We start from the raw sequence: 19,337 nt of genomic DNA on the forward strand, positions 1-19,337 counted from the left end.
CTTTAAGCCTGACCTGTATCCATGAGAACTTTAAAAACCCAATGCTAACCCCTAACTCTTTCATAATTTCCTTGCCTGTATCCAGGATATACAGGACTTAGACAAAGCTCTGTTGCCGTGGAGCTGCGATGGATCACAGTTTTAACTGTTTTGAGGTCAGAGTCTGATGTTTTCTCAGAACTGTTATCTTTACTGTCAGACTTTAAATCCTAATAACAACATCACAACAATAAATATAAATACTCAAAACGATTAACAAAGTGCAGCATGGGAGACTCCTACAAATGACAGCAATGATCACTAAAATATATAATGTCTCTAAAAAACAACAAACATAAAAAAATTATATCACCTCCTGAAACATGTTCCCACTGTAGCACAGGGACAAATACTTTTCAAGCTTTTTGTTGTGGCAGTCATCTTCTGTGGGTGTGTCAGGATGGGCTCTGAGGCCAGATATCAGCTGACTGACGTGCAGTTGTTATTGTCCTTTGATGTTACTCAAGCTTATCTGCCAGTGTCACATGCAAAGCCACAAATATAATGTGATGAAATGGATGAAATGGTTTAATGGTGAGTGGTGAAACACAACATGATAAATCTGCATCATGTAACATTTGCATTTTTTAAACGTTTTTCATAATGATGACATAACAGCAAAACCATTCTAAATGTAGAATGAGCAGTGTCTTCCTTTTGTACAGAAAAAAATGAATGAACCTATAATCATTGCAATTGACTGCTATTAGTAAGTTTTCTTTTTGAATCAGGTCTTAGTACTGACTGACTCCTCTATATTTCTATGAGTGGAAGAATAAATGTAGTGAAGGACTCTCTCTCTTTCTGTCAACTCTTCCTCTCTGTATTTCCTTTGAACATGCGTGCTCGAGTCCAGGTCCAGCCAGACAGCAGACAGTTTTACTAAGCAGATCAGAAGGTGCAGTTTCATACCACATTCCTGGAACACGCCAGTGCCCTTCCTTAAAAATCTGTCGACGTGTACAGCAAGCAGAAAGCAACAGGCTGAACCTCAACCCACCTGCTTTGCACAAAACACCCATACTCAGGCTGTTGGTGACCTGTTTGCATACCAGAGATCTAAAATATGTTTAAAATATAAAAAATAACTGATGATAACAGTTGTAGATTTGGTGCTGACGAGGAGACCATTATGCATTTATTATGGTATTGTCCTGCTGTTACATGGTTCTGACAGCTGGTGGCAGATTGGCCAGCTGAACGGGCAATCCTTCTACCTTTGTCCCTTCTTAATATAATTTGGAGTTTTCAAGATGATATAATATGTTATTGAACATCATTGTTGTAGTTAGCAAAAAGCTGGCATTAAGAGCTTATATTTTAGTTCTTAAGCATTATTATCGTCAAGACAAGCTTATTATGAAAGGTAAAGAAAAATGTTTATATTGAAATAAACTTGGAGATCTGAGATAATCAGAAACCTGGGTTACAGAAATTTGATTATTTTATCTTATCCATAAAGTAACATTATCTCATTTCTTCTTTTGTCATCTTAGTGAAGAGGGATGTTATTGTGTTTTCATGAAATACACTCATCATGTTGAGGTATGTGGATATGTGTTCTGTATATATGTTTGTGTGTATGTATTAATGTTTATGTGACATTAAAAAATAGTATAAAGCATTTACCTCTAAGACCAATTTAGTTGTTACTGGACATTGTTGTTTCTGTCCTCATCTTTGTGTAAATTACTCCATGTCAAGACATTTTTAAAGACTGTTCGTAAAGCTCTTGACCACTGAAGCAAATTAAAAGTTGCATTACAGGTTCAGCTACTAATTGTTATAAAAAGTAACCGTCTTATTTGCTGGAACTATCATTATGTCTTGACTGTATTTCATGAAGGAAAAAAAAATGATTGCAGCCAGGAGGAGTCTCTTTTGTTTATTAGGGGCAACTTACTTATTATTTTTTTATTTTATACATATATAGACAGGCTGCTAAAGACAGTTTCAAACTTCAAACAACATAACCATTTTAAATGTGTCCTTTTGAATTTACTGTTGGAATGTTTGTTAATGCTCACAAGGAAACTATAATTTATACAATAAATATATACAAGAGGCCATTTTACGTTAGCCCAGGCTTGACTTACTGATAGCCTATCACAGCTTGTTCCACCCTGGCTGCAAAGATACATGACAGAACCCAAACTAGGAGCGCATGTTTGACTGCAGGGGCTGCTCCGGGGTAAAAACTAATGAGAAAATGGTGGGAACATTTTTTTTTCTAGGCAGCAATCTAAAAAAAATAAGTACAGTGTAGAAAAAAAGAGAAAGAGAGAGAGAAAGAGAGAATACATATATAAATTAGTCAATCATAACTCCAGTGCTCCTCTCAGCTCCTTCAACATGTGCATTGTACTTTATGGCCTTTTTGCCTACTCCCTGCTCATCTCACATTGTGGGCTGCTGCATTAGTGCTGTCCATGTTTCCACAATCTGCAGTGTGTGTGTACATGGCATCCTGCATGGCTCTGGTAATCCATGGTGCCGGCCCACTCACTGGTTCGTCTGATGACTGATGCCTCTTATAAATAATAAATAATAAACAGATGGTTATTTTATTGTCTTAATGGAAAACTCAGCCTTTTTTTCTATAAGTGTTTTAATTTGCAGAAAGCTCCTAAACAGACATTTCTGTCTGTGTTGATTTGTTTTTCACTCATAATCACACGTTCAGTGGATTGTTTTATCTTCTTTTTCTGAAAAGAGCCTGGAAAAAACCCTTAGTCCTATTGTTTTTTGCAGCTAATACCTCCCTGTTCTCTGGACTCCATCACTGGATGGACTCCAGGGAATCAGGAGTCAAGTATTTATATTAGAACACAACCTAAACCACTTGTCCAATAGTGAGGACTGGGTTAACCACTGATTTTTTTCTTCTCAAATAAGGTCCTTAGTCTTATCTATATTAAGAATAAGGTGGGCTTCATTACACCGTCTGACAAGTATGTTCACTTCCTCTTGATAAGCTGAGCTATCATCATTTAGTATGTAACCAACTAGATCAGAGTCGTCAGATAATTTTTGTAAGTGGCATGATTAATTCCCATGTCTACAGTCAGATTTGTACAAGGTCAATGAAAACTGAGATAAAACCCTGCCCTGTGGTGCTCCTGTGCTGGTGGTGATGGCATCAGACACAGTGCCCTGGAAACTCACATACTGAGTTACTGATGTTTTTATTTCTATATAGTCTATGCTTTTTAAAGGCCACAAACCATCTTGTTAAATTGAAAAAAAGTGTATGTTGTTTTTTTGTTTTGTTTTTGTTGTTGTTTTTTACATACTCAGAGTTCCTACCTCTATAAAACTTTTAAACAATGCTGTTTAAGGCTGCAGGGATTATGCAATTGTTGGGTGTGTGCAATATGCACTGTGTCTCATGTATGTACATTTTTTTTAATGTGCTATTTGAATTATGTGCTGTTTTGTTCATATATAGTTTGTGTGACTGTGAAGGCATTTATGGGCACAGCATCTGAGTCCAAGACCGATTTCCCTATGGGGACAATCAAGTATATTGCATCGTATCGTATCGTATCGTATCGTATCGTATCGTATCGTATCGTATCGTATCGTATCATATATCCTATCATAATGTATAATATCATATTGCATTGGAACAGTGTGGTTTGTGGTTTCTCCACATCTGTGATCTCCTCTGAAGACGTGCAGCTAACAGGCCCATTTAAAGTTAATGTTTTGAGTCATGTTCACCACCAGATGGTGATAGAGACATTTATGATCCTGCCCTGTTTGGATGTTGTTATTGTAAATGAATGTGGATTATTGACTTATTGTGTGAGCTGCATGGAAGATGTCAGGGACAGGAAGTGTCAGTTTACAGATGCCTACTTTGTGTTGAGGAGATGAATCATCATGGAAACTACAGCCCACTATGAAGTGTCAGGGGAACTAGTCCACACAAGTCCAGCCACACAAGTCCAGCCTTGGCATAATGATCGCTCATGTAGAACAGACAATGGCATACGTATCACAGATATCTCATTTCAGTCTGTTGCTAGTGTCTCTGTCTCAACTGCAAAGTCCCTCCGCCTCTCTGTTGCCCAAATAACAGTGAATTTCAAGTTCGGTCAAATTTGCATTCATGTTCACACACTCCCTCACTTATCAGATACCTCATCTTTACAGGGCGGAGCAAGGGAGGTATGTGTGTGTGTGTGTGTTCTGACTAACAGAACTGGAGGGATGAGTGTCAGTGCAGTAAGAGGAAGAGGACAGAACATTTAGACTCTCTCTTTCTCTGTGAATGTAACCCAACGTGCCCTTCAGACCTCCTTTTGTTCCATGCAGGTATGTTTTTGCTATCATATTTAGCCTAAAAAATTTGGTTCATATCACACAATTCAAATATGGGGATATTAAACCCAGTCATGTGTGATGACTATTTACTTTAAAAGAGGTGCTTGCAGGTAGAGTGATTTACTAAATCCTACAACTCTACAACACAAACAGCTCCATGTTTTGTTTTTTTTTTCAGGTAGAGTAGATTGTGAAGAGATATTGTCTCTGTCACCACCCATCACACTCATAATCTCTGAATATATCTAACATTAGGAATTTGTGATCAAATTGGCTAATATTTAAAGATTGGAAAATGCCATGGATGATGTGTATGCACAGTCTACTGCCAGTTTATAACCAGGTACACCTACTTGAACTTGTATGCAGTCTCATTAAAGAGTCTTGCAATAAATCCTACTGCCATCAAAGGTGTTACATTTTTATATTGTTGTATTTTATAGTGCTGTTGTATTGCATTACTTCATATTAAGAAGTGTTTCTAATATTTACATCAATAAGGGCAGAGTAAATATTAGGTAGGTGTGGTTAATAAAAAACAGTTGATGGCCTCTATTGAACCAAACAGCAGAGCAGTTCATAAGGAGAGCTTATGGTGTCAAACACAAGTAGAAACATGGAGCCATCTGCAATCTTAATATTACAACTTATGATGAGCACTGCTACAAATGTGTATGTGTGCTTATGTCAGCCCACTGAGCCATTAGAGACAAGTCTGTGTTATAAACTATATGATATATAAACTATATCATCTTTTTTTCCTTTATCTTTTTTTTTAGATTATTTTTTGGACTTTAATGCCTTTGTTAGAGTGCAGCTAGAGAGTGACAGGAAAAGGGGAGAGAGAATGGGGATTACACGTAGCAAAAGGCCGCAGGATTGAATGAAAGTGCGGCCACTGCAAAGGACTCAGCTCACATAAGGCGAACACTCCACTCACTGAGAGTTAGTTTAGTTTATGGCAGTCATGCCCTAAGTACAGCCTAGAGCCAATCGTGGCCCCTAATCTGATGCATGTATCAAGCAGGAACTGATGCGTTTTCCTAATTAGACGATAAACAACATTGCTACAGCAAAGAAGCATCGACAGTGAGGACTGCTGCTTGTAGGAGCAGTGAAAGGTTGAATACATTAGACTTGAAGCTGAAACAGTTGCATTTGTCTCATTTGTTTATAATTTTTTTAATAACCCACTTGATGCTCCAAGCAGTTGGCCCCCAGGTATTTTCACTTTATTTAATCTGGCCCCCTCTCAAAAAGTCTGGACACACCTGGCATCCACTTCTAAAAGTTGCATTTGGATAACCAGCAATGCAGAAAAATGTGTGTGTGGAGAGTAAAAATTTCATTGTCATCTGTGTGGGATGGAAAATCTATGGCACAGAAAGCTAAGTAACAGAGCGTGTGACATTGAGTGGCTCACTGTCGAGTCAAGTCAGTTTTATTCATATAGCCCATTATCACAAAACATGGTTTGCCTCAGAGGGCTTTACAGTGTACGACATCCCTCTGCCCTTAGACCCTCACATCACCCAAGGAAAAACTCCCCAAAAAGAACCCCTGTAACAGGGAAAAAAAAGAGGAAGAAACCTCAGGAAGAGCGGTAGAGGATAGTGAGGGATCCCTCTTCCAGGACGGACAGACGAGCAATAGATGTCGTAAATAGCAAATGAAATACAATCATGGCAAAAAAGGAAAGAGAAAGAGAGAGGGGGGGGGGGGGGGGGGGGGGCACAGCAATAATAGAAACAGATGCATGTCATATTACAATAATGGTAGATGTGAAATTAGTAATTGCTTTCTATGATGATGTTGAGAGAGATGATAACAGTCTCATGCATATGTGAAAGGGAGTTGTCCAAGCACAGCATCGGCGCAACCAGGACCAGACCACGATCAGGGCGAGCGGGGGGCACAGAATCAGTACAGCCACAGCACGAGCACAACCAAAGGCAGGGTCGCAGCATCAGCACAGCTCTCACCACGGTCAGGCACAGTCAAGGTTACGGCCAGGATCCAGGGAAACTAGGAAACAAGGGAGCAGGAACGCTCCTGAGAGGCAACAGGATTAGCGTAGTGCAGTTCAACAGACCCAGGCTCTGTAATCGCGAGCCCCAGGTAGTGAGAGTACCACATGGCTATCACAGAGCTAAGCTAAGCTTGCACATGGCAATGCAGTTAACAGACATGCATGATTTCTGATGGCGGCATTGAGAGAAGGAAAGGAGCTCAGCGTATCAGGGGAAGTCCCCCGGCAGGTTAAACCTATGTCAGCCTAACTATGGGCTGGTCCAGGCAGCCTGAGCCAGCCCTGATTATAAGCTTTATCAAAGAGGAAGGTCTTAAGTCTACCCTTAAAAGTTGAAACGGTGTCTGCCTCCCTGACCGAAAATGGAAGATGGTTCCATAGGAGAGGAGCGTGGTAGCTGAAGGCTCTGGTTCCTAACCTACTTTTGGAAATTTTGGGAACCACAAGTAACCCTGTGTTTTCAGAGCGCAGTGATCTTGAGGGTTGGTAAGGAACTATGAGCTGTGACAGATAAGACTGAGCCTGACCATTTAGAGCTTTGTAAGTAAGGAGGAGGATTTTAAAGTCAATCCTGGATTTCACAGGGAGCCAGTGCAGAGAAGCTAAAACAGGAGAAATATGATCCCTTTTCTTGCTTCCCGTTAAAACACGAGCAGCAGCATTCTGCACCAGTTGGAGAGACCTAAGAGATTTGTTGGGGCAACCAAATAATAGGGAATTACAGTAATCCAGCCTAGAGGTGACAAATGCATGTACTAATTTTTCAGCATCTGTTTGGGATAGGATATGTCTAATTTTTGCGATGTTACGCAAGTGAAAGAAAGCCGTCCTTGAAGTTTGTTTTATATGGGAGGCAAAGGATAAATCCTGGTCAAATAAAACTCCGAGGTTCCTTACAGTTGTGCTAGAGGCCAAGGTAATGCCATCTAGAGAAATTAAATTGTTGGAAAAGGAGCTTCTGAGGTGTTTTGGGCCAAGAACAATAACTTCAGTTTTGTCTGAATTCAACATCAGGAAATTATGGCTCATCCAGGCTTTTACATCCTTAAGACATGTTTGAAGTCTAGATAGCTGATCAGTTTGATCTGGTTTCATAGATAGATATAATTGCGTATCATCAGCATAACAATAGAAATTTAAGGAATGTTTTCTAATTATGTTGCCTAGAGGAAGCATATATAAAGTGAAAAGGATTGGTCCAAGCACCGAACCTTGTGGCACTCCAAAGCAGACCTTTGTATGTGCGGAGGGTTGATCATTGATGTGAACAAATTGGGAACGATCTGATAAGTATGACTTAAACCAGGCTCGTGACGTTCCTTTAAGGCCAATTGAGGTTTCAAGTCTGTGCAGTAAGATTTGATGGTCAATGGTGTCAAATGCAGCACTGAGATCTAATAGGATTAAAACAGAGACCAGACCTGTGTCAGAAGCGATAAATAAGTCGTTATTAATTTTTACTAGTGCCGTCTCTGTGGTATGATGAACTCTAAAGCCTGACTGAAAGTCCTCGAATAAACTGTTGTCTCGGAGAAAGTCACAGAGCTGATGAGCAACCACTCTCTCAAGGATTTTAGAAATAAAGGGGAGATTAGATATCGGTCTATAGTTAGCTAAAATCTCAGGATCGAGAGTGGGCTTCTTTAGAAGAGGTTTAATGACAGCTACTTTAAAAGACTGGGGTACATAACCTGTCAATAAAGACGCGTTGATTATATCTAATAAAAAGTTGTCTAATAAAGGTAAAACTTCCTTAAGGAGCTTAGTTGGGATGGGGTCTAGCAGGCATGTTGATGGCTTAGATGCAGAAACCAAAGTATAGAGTTGATGAAGGTCAATGGGGGAGAAATGGTCTAGATAAATTTCGGGCCTTGCTGCCATATTCAGGCACTGTGACCTTCATTCCTCTGTGTGCTATATAAGCTGTTGTTTGTTTCCAAGAAGCATCGCTGCATCAAGCAATATGCTTATTGAAGTTCTCTATTCATCATTTGAAAGGCAGATGTCACATTCACTACTCCAAATGTTTGTCTCTGATTTGACCATATATGCACGTTAGAGTTGAGGGGAAAGCAGTGACGACAGCTTTGAGTCATGGATATGTGCAGACATGGTGCTGGGTTACCTTATATAGGCAGACAGTAAAGGGGGATGTGACTGAGTGTGTGACCACAGCTGGATGCAGGAACACAATGGAAACACGGCATTTGAATAGTCAAATGTCATTCTGAAGTGTTAACTACATATCTCACGTCAGCCATGTTTTAATTCAAAGTGTACCCAGTATAATCAGAACTTCATCACCTGAATCACCTGATAATATGTTCCTCAATGGGAGAAATAAGGAGAGTCTGCAACAAAGACAGAGAAGTGAGAGAGAGCAGTGGAAACCAAAATTTCGTGTCCGGTCACAGACTCTGAACTAACCTCCACTGCTCTCTCACTCGGTCTTACACCATATTTTCTGAGCTGTTCTTTTCTTACAGTCAGACGTTGTTTCATTCTTTTCAGGTCTTCCTTTTTGGTTTGGTTCAGTTTGGGCTGATTTGTGGATTTTCTTACACATTTGCTTCTTCATTATTATCATTTTTCAGGGGAATGTCATGGGCTGGTTTGCTGGCAGATTTGCACACACTGTAACAATGCAAATCTATGGTTATTTGTGCAGTTGGATTTGGCCAGATAGAAACAAAGACAGACATCTCTGTGTTAGCTCTTCTAATCTTAGTTTATATCAGCACAGCAAACAAACTACTGTCAGCAGATGCATTTGCAACTTTTGTCAACTAACTCTGTAGCTTAACCCTTTGAAACCTGGAGTAACATAATTTCTTTTGCTGCTTTTATTTGCCTTTCACAAATATTTAAGTCTTTGTACAATCATCAAATTGCTAGAAATGTGTAGATTGAATTAAAAAAACTGTCTAGGGAAAAAAAGCTGGAGGAAAACTGCATTTAAAATAATAATAAATAAGTATTACATTTTTTTAAAAAGATTATTTTTTGGCATTTTAGCCTTTATTAAATAGGACAGATAGCATGAAAGGGGGAGAGAGAGAGAGGTGACAACATGCAGTAAAGGGCCTTGGGCAGGAGTTGAACCCAAGACTGCTGCCGTGAGGACACTGTCTTCATTCGTAGGGTGCCTGCTTTATCCACACAGCTACCAACACCCTGTGAGAAGTGTTACAATTTTTAAGCACTTTTCGAGGGTCATTTCATTTCTCAGCTTTTTAGGTGATTTTCTCGTACTTGTTCGCTAATTTTGATTCAGTTTTATTTATAAAGGCCATTATCACAATTTGGCTGCTTTACAATATACATCCCTCCATCCTTGGACCCTCAGAGCAACTAAGGAAAAAACATAACATATAACAATAGCAACAGACATTAACATTTATAAATGTGATTTATGATAGCATGTAATAATCCCTGAGCTACCACCTTATCGTGGTGGAGGGGGTTGCGTGTCCCAGTGATCCTAGGAGCTCAGTTGTCGGGGGCTTTATGCCCCTGGTAGAGTCACCCATGGCAAACAGGTCCTAGGGGAGGGACCAGACAAAGTGTAGCTCAACGGACCCCTTATGATGAAAAAGAAGAATGGTTCAGAGTTTCCCTCACCTGGACGCAGGTCACAGGGCCCCCCCGCCCTGGAGCCAGGCCTGGGGGTGGGATTCGATGGCGAGCGCCCAGTGACTGGGCCTTTACCCATGTGGCCCGGCCAGGCACAGCCCAAGGAGCCGACGTGGGACCTTCCCATGGGCCCACCGCCCATAGGAGGGTCCAAAGGGGTCGGGTGCAGTGTGAGTTGGGCGGCAGCCGAAGGTGGGGACCTTGGCGGTCCGATCCACGGCTGCAGAAGCTAGCTCTGGGGATGTGGAATGTCACCTCTCTGGTGGGGATGGAGCCTGAGCTGGTGCGCGAGGTTATAGTCTAGATATAGTCGGCCTCACCTTGACACACAGCATGGGCTCTGGGACCAGTCTTCTCGAGAGGGGTTGGATTCTCTTCCACTCTGGAGTTGCCACTGGTGAGAGGCGCCGGGCAGGGGTGGCTTGCTCCCCAGCTCGGTGCCTGTACGTTGGAGTTTACCCCGGTGAATGAGAGGGTAGCCTCCCTCCGCCTTTGGGTGGGGGGACGGATCCTGACTGTTGTTTGTGCCTATGGTTCAAGCAGCAGTTCAGAGTATCCACCCTTTTTGGAGTCCTTAGAGGGGGTGCTCCTTCTGGGGACTCCCTCATTCTGCTGGGGGACTTCAACGCTCACATTGGCAATGACAGTGAGACCTAGAGGGGGGTGATCTGGAGGAATGACCCCCCAGTCTGAACCAGAGTGGTGTCTTGTTATTGGACTTCTGTGCTCGCCACAGATTGTCCATAACAAACACCATGTTCAAGCATAAGGGTGTCCATATGCGCACTTGGCATCAGGACACCCTAGGCCGCAGTTCGATGATCGACTTTGTAGTCGTATCGTTGGACTTGCGGCCGCATGTCTTGGATACTTGGGTGAAGAGAGGGGCGCAGCTGTCAACTGATCACCACCTGGTGGTGAGTTGGCTCCGATGGTGGGGGAGGATGCCGGTCAGACCTGGCAGACCCAAACGTATTGTTAGGGTCTGCTGGGAATCTCTGGCAGTCTCCCGTCAGATGGAGCTTCAACTCCCACCTCCGGAAGAGCTTTGCCCGGAGTTCCTTAAGGCCCTGGATGTTGTGGAACTGTCGTGGTTGACACGACTCTGCAACATTGTGTGGACATTGGGGTCAGTGCCTCTGGACTGGCAGACCGGGGTGGTGGTTCCTCTTTTTAAGAAGGGGGACCGGAGGGTGTGTTCCAACTACAGGGGGATCACACTCCTCAGCCTATCTTGTAAGGTCTATTCGGGTGTGCTAGAGAGGAGGGTCCGCCGAACAGTCGAACCCCGGATTCAGGAGGAGCAATGCGGTTTTCTCCCCGATCATGGAACGGTGGACCAGTTCTGGACCCTTGGCAGGATCCTTGAGGGTGTATGGGAGTTTGCCCAACCAGTCCACATGTGCTTTGTGGACTTGGAGAAGGCATTCGACTGTGTCCCTCGGGGAGTCCTGTGGGGGGTTCTCTGGGAATATGGGGTTTCGGAGCCCTGATACGGGCTGTCCGTTCCCTGTATGACCGGTGCCAGAGCTTGGTCCGCATTGCTGGCAGTAAGTTGAACTCGTTTCTGGTGAGGGTTGGACTCTATCAGGGCTGCCCTTTGTCACTGATTCTGTTCATATTCTTTTATGGACAGAATTTCTATGCGCAGCTGGTTTGGTGACCTCAGGATTGGGTCTCTGCTCTTTGCAGATGATGTGGTCCTGTTGGCTTCATCAGGCCGTGACCTCCAGCTCTCACTGGATCGGTTCGCAGCTGAGTGTGAAGCGGCCGGGTTGAGAATTAGCACCTCCAAAAATGAGATCCTGCCCCAAGTAAAGGGGTTCAAGTACCGCGGGGTCTTGTTCATGAGTGAGGGAAGGATGGAACGGGAGGTCGACAGGCGGATCGGTGCAGTGTCTGCTAATGCAGACTCTGCAACAATCTGTGGTGGTGAAGAGGGATCTGAGCTGAAAGGCAAAGCTCTCAATTTACTGGTCGATCTTCGTTCCTACCCTCACCTATGGTCACGAGCCTTGGGTAGTGACCGAAAGAACAAGATCGCGGGTACAAGCGGCCGAAATAAGCTTCCTCCGTAGGGTGGCTGGGCTCTCCCTTAGAGATAGGGTGAGAAGCTCGGTCATCCAGGAAGAGCTTGGAATAGAGCCGCTGCTCCTCCGTGTTGAGAAGAGCCAGATGAAAGCCGGATGCCTCCCGGACACCTCCCTGGTGAGGTGTTCAGGGCACGTCCCACCAGTAGGAGACCCCGGGAAAGACCCAGGACATGCTGGAGAGACTATGTCTCTCAGCTGGCCTGGGAACTCCTCGGGAAGAGCTGGACGAAGTGGCTGGGGAGAGGGAAGTCTGGGCTTCCCTGCTCGGGCTGCTGCCCCCACGACCCGACTCCGGATAAGCGGAAGAATGGATGGATGGATGGATGTAATAAACATGCAAATATTATTGTTTATGTATGTGGCAATAACAGCCATATGTGTAAAATAATAGTGGATGTATGACTAATAATAATGGCAGTTTGGTCAGGTTTCAAAGGGTTAAAGCCCTTCACAGCCCACGTTACCCTCCTTAACAGGAGAGCAAGATTTCTTTGTTGCTGTGTGCTTCAGCATAAAAGCTTTTTGTCAGGGAACAGGTCTTTCAGCTATCAAAAAAAAACCAAAAAAAACAGTGCAACACACAGCCAAGTATTAGCCACTGCTGCCAGCTTAGTCATTATTTCCTCAGTCACAAGCAAACTTGAATTATATGGTAGCCCAAGAGGAGAAGTACAAAGCGGTTATCTCAAATACAAGAAACTGATAGAAACATAGATATAAACACTTAACAAAAGCATGCTGGTATCTCCTTGGTTTCTCAAGAATTCCCTGACTGTGTTTCCTATCTGAGCATGTATAGTTGCCTGAGCTGGTATGTGTTAGACCACAAGAACAGGATTTGACATGCTGCTCACTTCATAGGAACTGTTTGGAAACATTTGGGTTTCGAGAGAATGAGGGATAACAGAGAAAAAACTCTCTGGCACGATATGCTGCACACAGCAACTGGTGCGGGAATCAGCTGTCCCTGGAAATGCTCCTCTCCAAGTGCAGCCTGAGGACAGACATTTACTGTCATTATGTAGGTTTAAAAGTTGTAGTGCAGGACTCATGTCTCATATATATCACATGAAATGTCCAGGCACTATAAGGTGAAATCAGGTCATTTGAGATGCTTTTTGGTAAATTAGCAAGAAAACCACCTAAAACTCTGCAGACTTTTAGAACTTGCTGTGGTTCTCTGTTATATTTCTGTGAAGAAAATATGTTAAGTAAAATAACTGAGAGACTTTGGACCTTCAAGCACATCGAGAACCCTGACCTCACTCTGAAGACGTGTTCAGGTATTATGGGTTAGCTGGTAAGCTAAAATGGGGCACGTTCTTTTTTTTAATTTTTGAATGATTAAACGAATCAACAAGTCAATAAATCATAATATAACCTGTGGATATTTATTAAAAAGATTGTCCAACTTTTTTGTCATGCTTTTCATGTTCTTTTGTTGCTTGTTTCCTTGGTGCCATCTCATCTATAAGGGATATGTATGTGTTTAACATGGACTAACAGCATCATATTTAATACTGAATGTTTTTAAGTAAAAATGTCTGAAATGTAACAGGGTGGCAGGCAATAGCTCAAGACATAATTCTATGGTGCCTGGTAGCATAGTATTTTTGTTTTATTTAACCTGAATACATAATGTTCTCACTTAAAACCCTTTCCCTTAGAGAAAAAGTATTGTGAAAATATTTTCATTATAAGTTAAACACTTAATAATGAGCAACACCCTACAACCAGTTTTGTTGTTATGCCCTCATTGCTTTAGTTGTAGTTCTCTTACTACCAACATAAGAAAACCAACATATCACATGGCTTTGGTAAGTTCCTGGACCAGTGGATGTCTGACTCTTTGCTCTGCCCATCCCAGTTATCTCAAACCATTTTCGTGTAATTTAATTTCATTTAAAGCACATTTGTGGCAAAACCTCAAGAACATGTTTGGCCAGTGGCTTTAAAGAACCCGAGATGTAAACCCATATTTATCCAGTTTTACCTGGCTGCACCCTAAGCCTTTGTTGCTCTTATTACTAAAATCCAAATATGTAACCTGAAGATTCTGTTTGATTTGTTTTCTCAGCAGCAGGATAGATTTTTTATTGATCAAAAAAGATTGACAAACAAGTCCATTATACTTCATCCTATTTAGTTATTGTATATGAGGAAAGACAGTGCTGATTTATCTGTTGGTGATATCATCATCATCATCTTCATCATCATCAGCAGCAGTAGCATCATCATCACAAATCTTTTCCACTGAAGACAACATGCATATAGACAAACATCAGCATAGAAGATAAATGAGAATGAACATGTGTGCACCAGAACTCCAAAACCATGACTCTGACACTTATCAGTCTCCATTCTCTTCTTGTTGCTGTCTTTTTCTTTCAGAGCACTGATGTCAAATATGACCCCCACCTCAGACGCTCCAGAGGGTCAGCTGATCTGTCCCCTGCTACAGATGATGAAGGAGCACAGACTCAACAACAACACACAGGCCAATATGGTGGTGGTTTGCATTCATGGTCTGGTTTCCTGCCTGGGGATCTTAGAGAACGCCCTCATTCTCTTTGTAGTGGGCTTTCGCTTGCAGCGCCGCACAGTGGCCTCTGTCTGGGTGCTCAACCTGGCCATGTCGGACTTCCTGGCAACCCTGACGCTGCCCCTCTTCACCTTCTACCTTTACTCCTCACATAGCTGGGAACTCGGCAGCCTACTGTGCAAAACACAAGCTTCCATCTTCTTCTTGAACATGTTTGTATCCGCATTCCTGCTGGCAGCCATTTCTCTGGACCGCTGCCTTCTAGCGGCAAAGCCAGTATGGAGCCAGAATCATCGCTCAGTGGGAGGAGCATGGAAGGTGTGCGTGGTGGGTTGGCTGTGGGCAGCAATTAATACATTACCTTACTTTAAATTCCGTGCAGTGACTGAGAAACTGGATGGAAGGAAACTGTGCTATCATCATTTCGCCTTGTATTTATCCTCTCTAGCGACTCTGGAGAGAGACTGCAAAGTGAGACAGGCAGCAACAGCCATCTCCAAGTTACTACTAGCATTCCTGCTCCCCCTAGTGGTGATTGTAGGGAGCTATATCCAAATTGTTCTCAGCTTGAGGAAGAGGAGCAGGAAGAGGATGCAGAGTGTCAGCAGGCTCACTGACGCACTGATTTTGTCAAACAAAGACGGAGCATCAGGAAATACAACCACAACTACAAAAACCACTAACATCTTTCTCAAGCCTCTGGCCTCGGGGCGATCTTCATCCCTGACACCTACTACTCCCAATAAGACAAGTCCCATTCAGCTGTCCCAGAGCTTCACCAAGATGGTGACATTTGTGATTGCAGCATTTGTACTATGCTGGGCTCCCTATCACATCTTCTGCATAATTGAAGTAACAGCCCAGTACTGGCCCCAACATCTCCACCATGTGGAGGTGGGACTGCCCCTGGCCACAACCTTAGTATTCTTGAATCCTGTGCTGAACCCCATTCTTTACACCTTCAGCTGCCCAAACTTCTGTGTGAAAATAAGACAGAGTCTGGGAGCACTTTTCGATGGTCTGGTAGAGGAAGGAGGGGGGTTACTGATGATGCCAGGCAGAAGTTTAAGAGCTAATGTTAGGCGGAGGAGCAGTCGAGATGTGAGCCTTGCAACACCAGGGTCTCCGAATTCCCCCCATCAATCACCTGATAGCCAACCACCCTTCAAACTGCCTTCACCCTCTGAAGGCCTCAAAGACACTCACATAGAAAAAACCAGTGAGGAATCACAAGATGAGGTGGAGCATAGCTGACATGCTAAATTTTTGCCTTTTTGTTGGATTAAGTGGAATCAAGACAGAAATATCTTGATGTACATGTAGGCCTAATTAAACGAAACACCCATCTTTTCCAAAACACAGGTAGAATAGGCATTAGTGGTATAGTATGGATGGTAGTAGTATCATAGGCTCAGTAGGTTCATGGTATTCCCTGTCATGGTGGCATCAGGCTCGAGGGACTGCACTGTCAATCTGTCTCTCTCAGAATTAAATATTTTAACAGTTATTGGATGGCAATTGTTACAAACATTCATGGTTACCAGAGGGTGAATCTGATTGACTTTGGTGATCCTCAGACTTTTCATCTAGCGCCATCATCAGCTCAAATTTTGTCCAGTAATCTACTTTGGTTTATGACCAAATACCTGCAGAACCGTTGACTTTCCCATCAGTCTCAGCAGTAGTTGTGTTTTGTGCTAATTAACAAATGTTAAAATGCTTAGACACTGAACTAGCAACTAGCATTATCCCCGTGTGACTGTTAGCATGTTGCACCACTGTTCATGGGGAAGAGGGTGATCTCCTGACTTTTCCTCTGGTGCTAGCATGAGGTTGACTTTAGTGGCATTATGTCAGATGTTTCAATAACTCTTACATGTTAGGTGTTTCTTGGGTTAGCCAGGGAATGTGGTATAGAAACTAATATCACCCTTCAGGATAAATTGTAATATCTTTCTATGGAGCACTATCATCAGGTCCATATAGTAATTTGTCTAACACAAATGACGTAATCCTGAGCTGTAATTCACATTATACCTGCAAAACATCAGTAAGTTAACATTGTTGGCATTTAGCTCAAAGCAGTGCTGTTCCTACAGTGAGTGCAGCCCCACTGAGCCATTTGGCTGTAGATTGTCGTCTTTATGTTTTGATTACATATTTAGGAACCATCACCAATATTTGCATTTCAACTTAAATGTTATCATAAAGTGGTTTACACAGCACTGAATGGCCTCACGTATGCCATGAATGATTTTTTTTGTTTGCATGACTTTGGTATTGAAGTAAAAAAACATTTAGATATTAACTTCAATCCAGTCACTTTTCCAGTTAAAGGTTTTACTTAAAGACCTTTCAGTGAAGTCTGCTGACAAGTTATCATCTTGTGCCCTGAAGTACCTCAACTTTTCCCTTCTCGTAAATGGTAAATATAAGCAGAAAAGTAGGTGAAACAATTTATCAAACAGAACTTGGGGTCACTCAATGAATAAAAATATAAAAAAAGAAAACAAATACATTTTCTCTTCACCAAAACTTGTTTAGTATTTCAAATGTAATTCAAATGAAACATGATAAATAAGAATTGTAAACAAAAGGCCAAAGCTTTTTACTGTATGGGCTCACATGACTAAAACTTTGCTTTCTATATTATGTGCTGCAGGTTTCAGCAACCAGAGAGCAGTAAAGCACTGATTACATACAGACGTGAAATTTTAAGTAGGATTATGCTTTTCAGGTTTTGTAATCCAGGTGCACTTCAAATCTGAACTCCTGCACGTCTGTCCACCTCTCAGAGTGATTGGATTTGATCGTATCTGCTATCCATTTTGATTGACTGTGTCATCACTGCCATTGTAGCTGTCTGGTTCCATCACACTCAATCAGACACACCCACGCACACACGAGCTAAGGTGTAATGTAGGCCACAGCAGTGGGATTACCATGGAGGTACTTGTAATTTGGAGAGACTGAAGAATCCAAAATATAAAGACAGAGCAGGATTAAATCTAATAAAGCAGACTGACATACAAAGCTGCTTCCTCTCAGCCATTCATTTCCAGCAGATTATTTTTCTCTCTTCCTTTGTGACCCCCCCAATGCACACACACACACACACACACACACACACAAACACACCATCCATACCATATAACTGTAGCAGTGCCTCTTATGATGAAACAAATGAATATGTTTACAGATAATTAAAAGTGACAAAGAAACAGAAATGAAAAAAGAGGAAAGAGGGACAATTAAAAAAGAAAAGTTTTGCCACATGCAACCTACATACATGCCACTAAACTATTTTACAGTTAGCAAAAACAAGAATGTGTTCAAAAAGCTTTGTGGGGATTAGGTTAGGCTAAATATTGATGGGAGAGCAGTTGCCTTTTCTTTTGTTTTCTCACCTCAAACTTACATTCTGTTTTGGTTGCTGCTCCCAAGCTTTATTGCAAAATAGGGAAAACACATAAATGATAATCCTAATCAGCCAGTATTGCAGTACCAGTAGTTAAACCAGTAGTCAAGCCAATATTTCAGTTTTGATAAACACAGAATATACTGCATCTCTATAAATATATGTGATCGCAAATTATCTCTACAAAGTCTTATCTCGCTTAAAAATAAAGGATGCCAAGTGAGCTCATGACATAATCAGTTCACTGTGACAGCTTGTCCAACTGACTCACTTGGAGGTAGTATAAACCCTAATTTAGCAGCTCTTCTTCAAATAATAATACTATTTTAAGACAATGATTGTTCCATTAAGATAATGTGGTATAAATATGGGTAAATAGTCATAGATTGTTTTCATTTTGCCTCTTTGAGTTACTAATGATGAAATGAGATAAACCCCTTTAATTTGTATTTTGATAAGTTAGAGGGACGGTCTATGACACAGGGTCGATCTCATGAAAATATTGATAACACTGGGGAGAGTCCTGCTTTTTAGAAAAATTAAACATGAGGTTTCACCTTCCTTCCTACTCCAGTTATTTTTATAAAAGGGACTACTGGAAAGCAGAATGAAAATGATGTAAATCAAAGCTTCATTCACTTTGAAATCTATAAAGAAGCAGTCATTTTCTCTGAGATCATCAACAGAAACAATAACAACTCACCTGTGTTATTTGCTTCAGTGGACAGGTGAACCAACCTTCTGGTTCCAATATCTTCTTTTTTAAAAACAAGGTTCAAGGTGTCAGACATGCAATTAATTCTTCAATGCCAAAAATATTAAGTAGGCATTGACATACCAAACTGCATGTTTGGTATGTCACAATTTAAATTATCTGCTTACTACCATAAAAAATGCCAGAGTCAGAGGGATCATGTCAAAGCAAGCTGTATGGCAACTTAAGGTTTAGAATGGCACTGCAGGGTCCAGTAGCAGTCTGCATCAGGCAGGACCATCAGCATCGCTCTGAGAAATCTACGAGACAAGAAAGCACAAAGGCTCCAGAGAAGAAGCTGCACTAAGAGGACATACATTTTTGCAGAGAGAGAGAAGAAGCTCATGTTATTCATAATCTATTGTGTCTTCACCAAAGTCTGATTTCCAGATTATGGCATGGGACAGTGGCATAAGGTAGTTACAACGGGCCTCAGTGTACACTATAATGATGGGCCCTCATGCATGCTATCTTGCACATATGTATATTATCCATTATCA

General features: G+C 41.9%; 1 protein-coding gene across 1 annotated transcript; it reads left to right on the forward strand.

Annotated features, from left to right (window-relative positions):
- The first annotated feature begins 4,265 nt into the window (after positions 1 to 4,265).
- On the forward strand, positions 4,266 to 18,905 carry LOC121942348 (prostaglandin D2 receptor 2). Its single transcript, XM_042485528.1, has 2 exons — positions 4,266 to 4,359; positions 14,515 to 18,905. The coding sequence occupies exon 2, from the start codon at positions 14,522 to 14,524 to the stop codon at positions 15,917 to 15,919; it is 1,398 nt and encodes a 465-aa protein (XP_042341462.1). The 5' UTR covers positions 4,266 to 4,359; positions 14,515 to 14,521; the 3' UTR covers positions 15,920 to 18,905.
- The last annotated feature ends 432 nt before the right edge of the window (positions 18,906 to 19,337 follow it).

The sequence above is a fragment of the Plectropomus leopardus genome, chromosome 4, assembly GCF_008729295.1.
Source record: "Plectropomus leopardus isolate mb chromosome 4, YSFRI_Pleo_2.0, whole genome shotgun sequence".
NCBI lineage: Eukaryota > Metazoa > Chordata > Actinopteri > Perciformes > Serranidae > Plectropomus > Plectropomus leopardus.

What these genes read in the sequence shown, in the direction of transcription:
- LOC121942348 (XM_042485528.1), top strand. Translation starts at nt 14,522, where the DNA reads ATGTCAAATATGACCCCCACCTCAGACGCTCCAGAGGGTCAGCTGATC.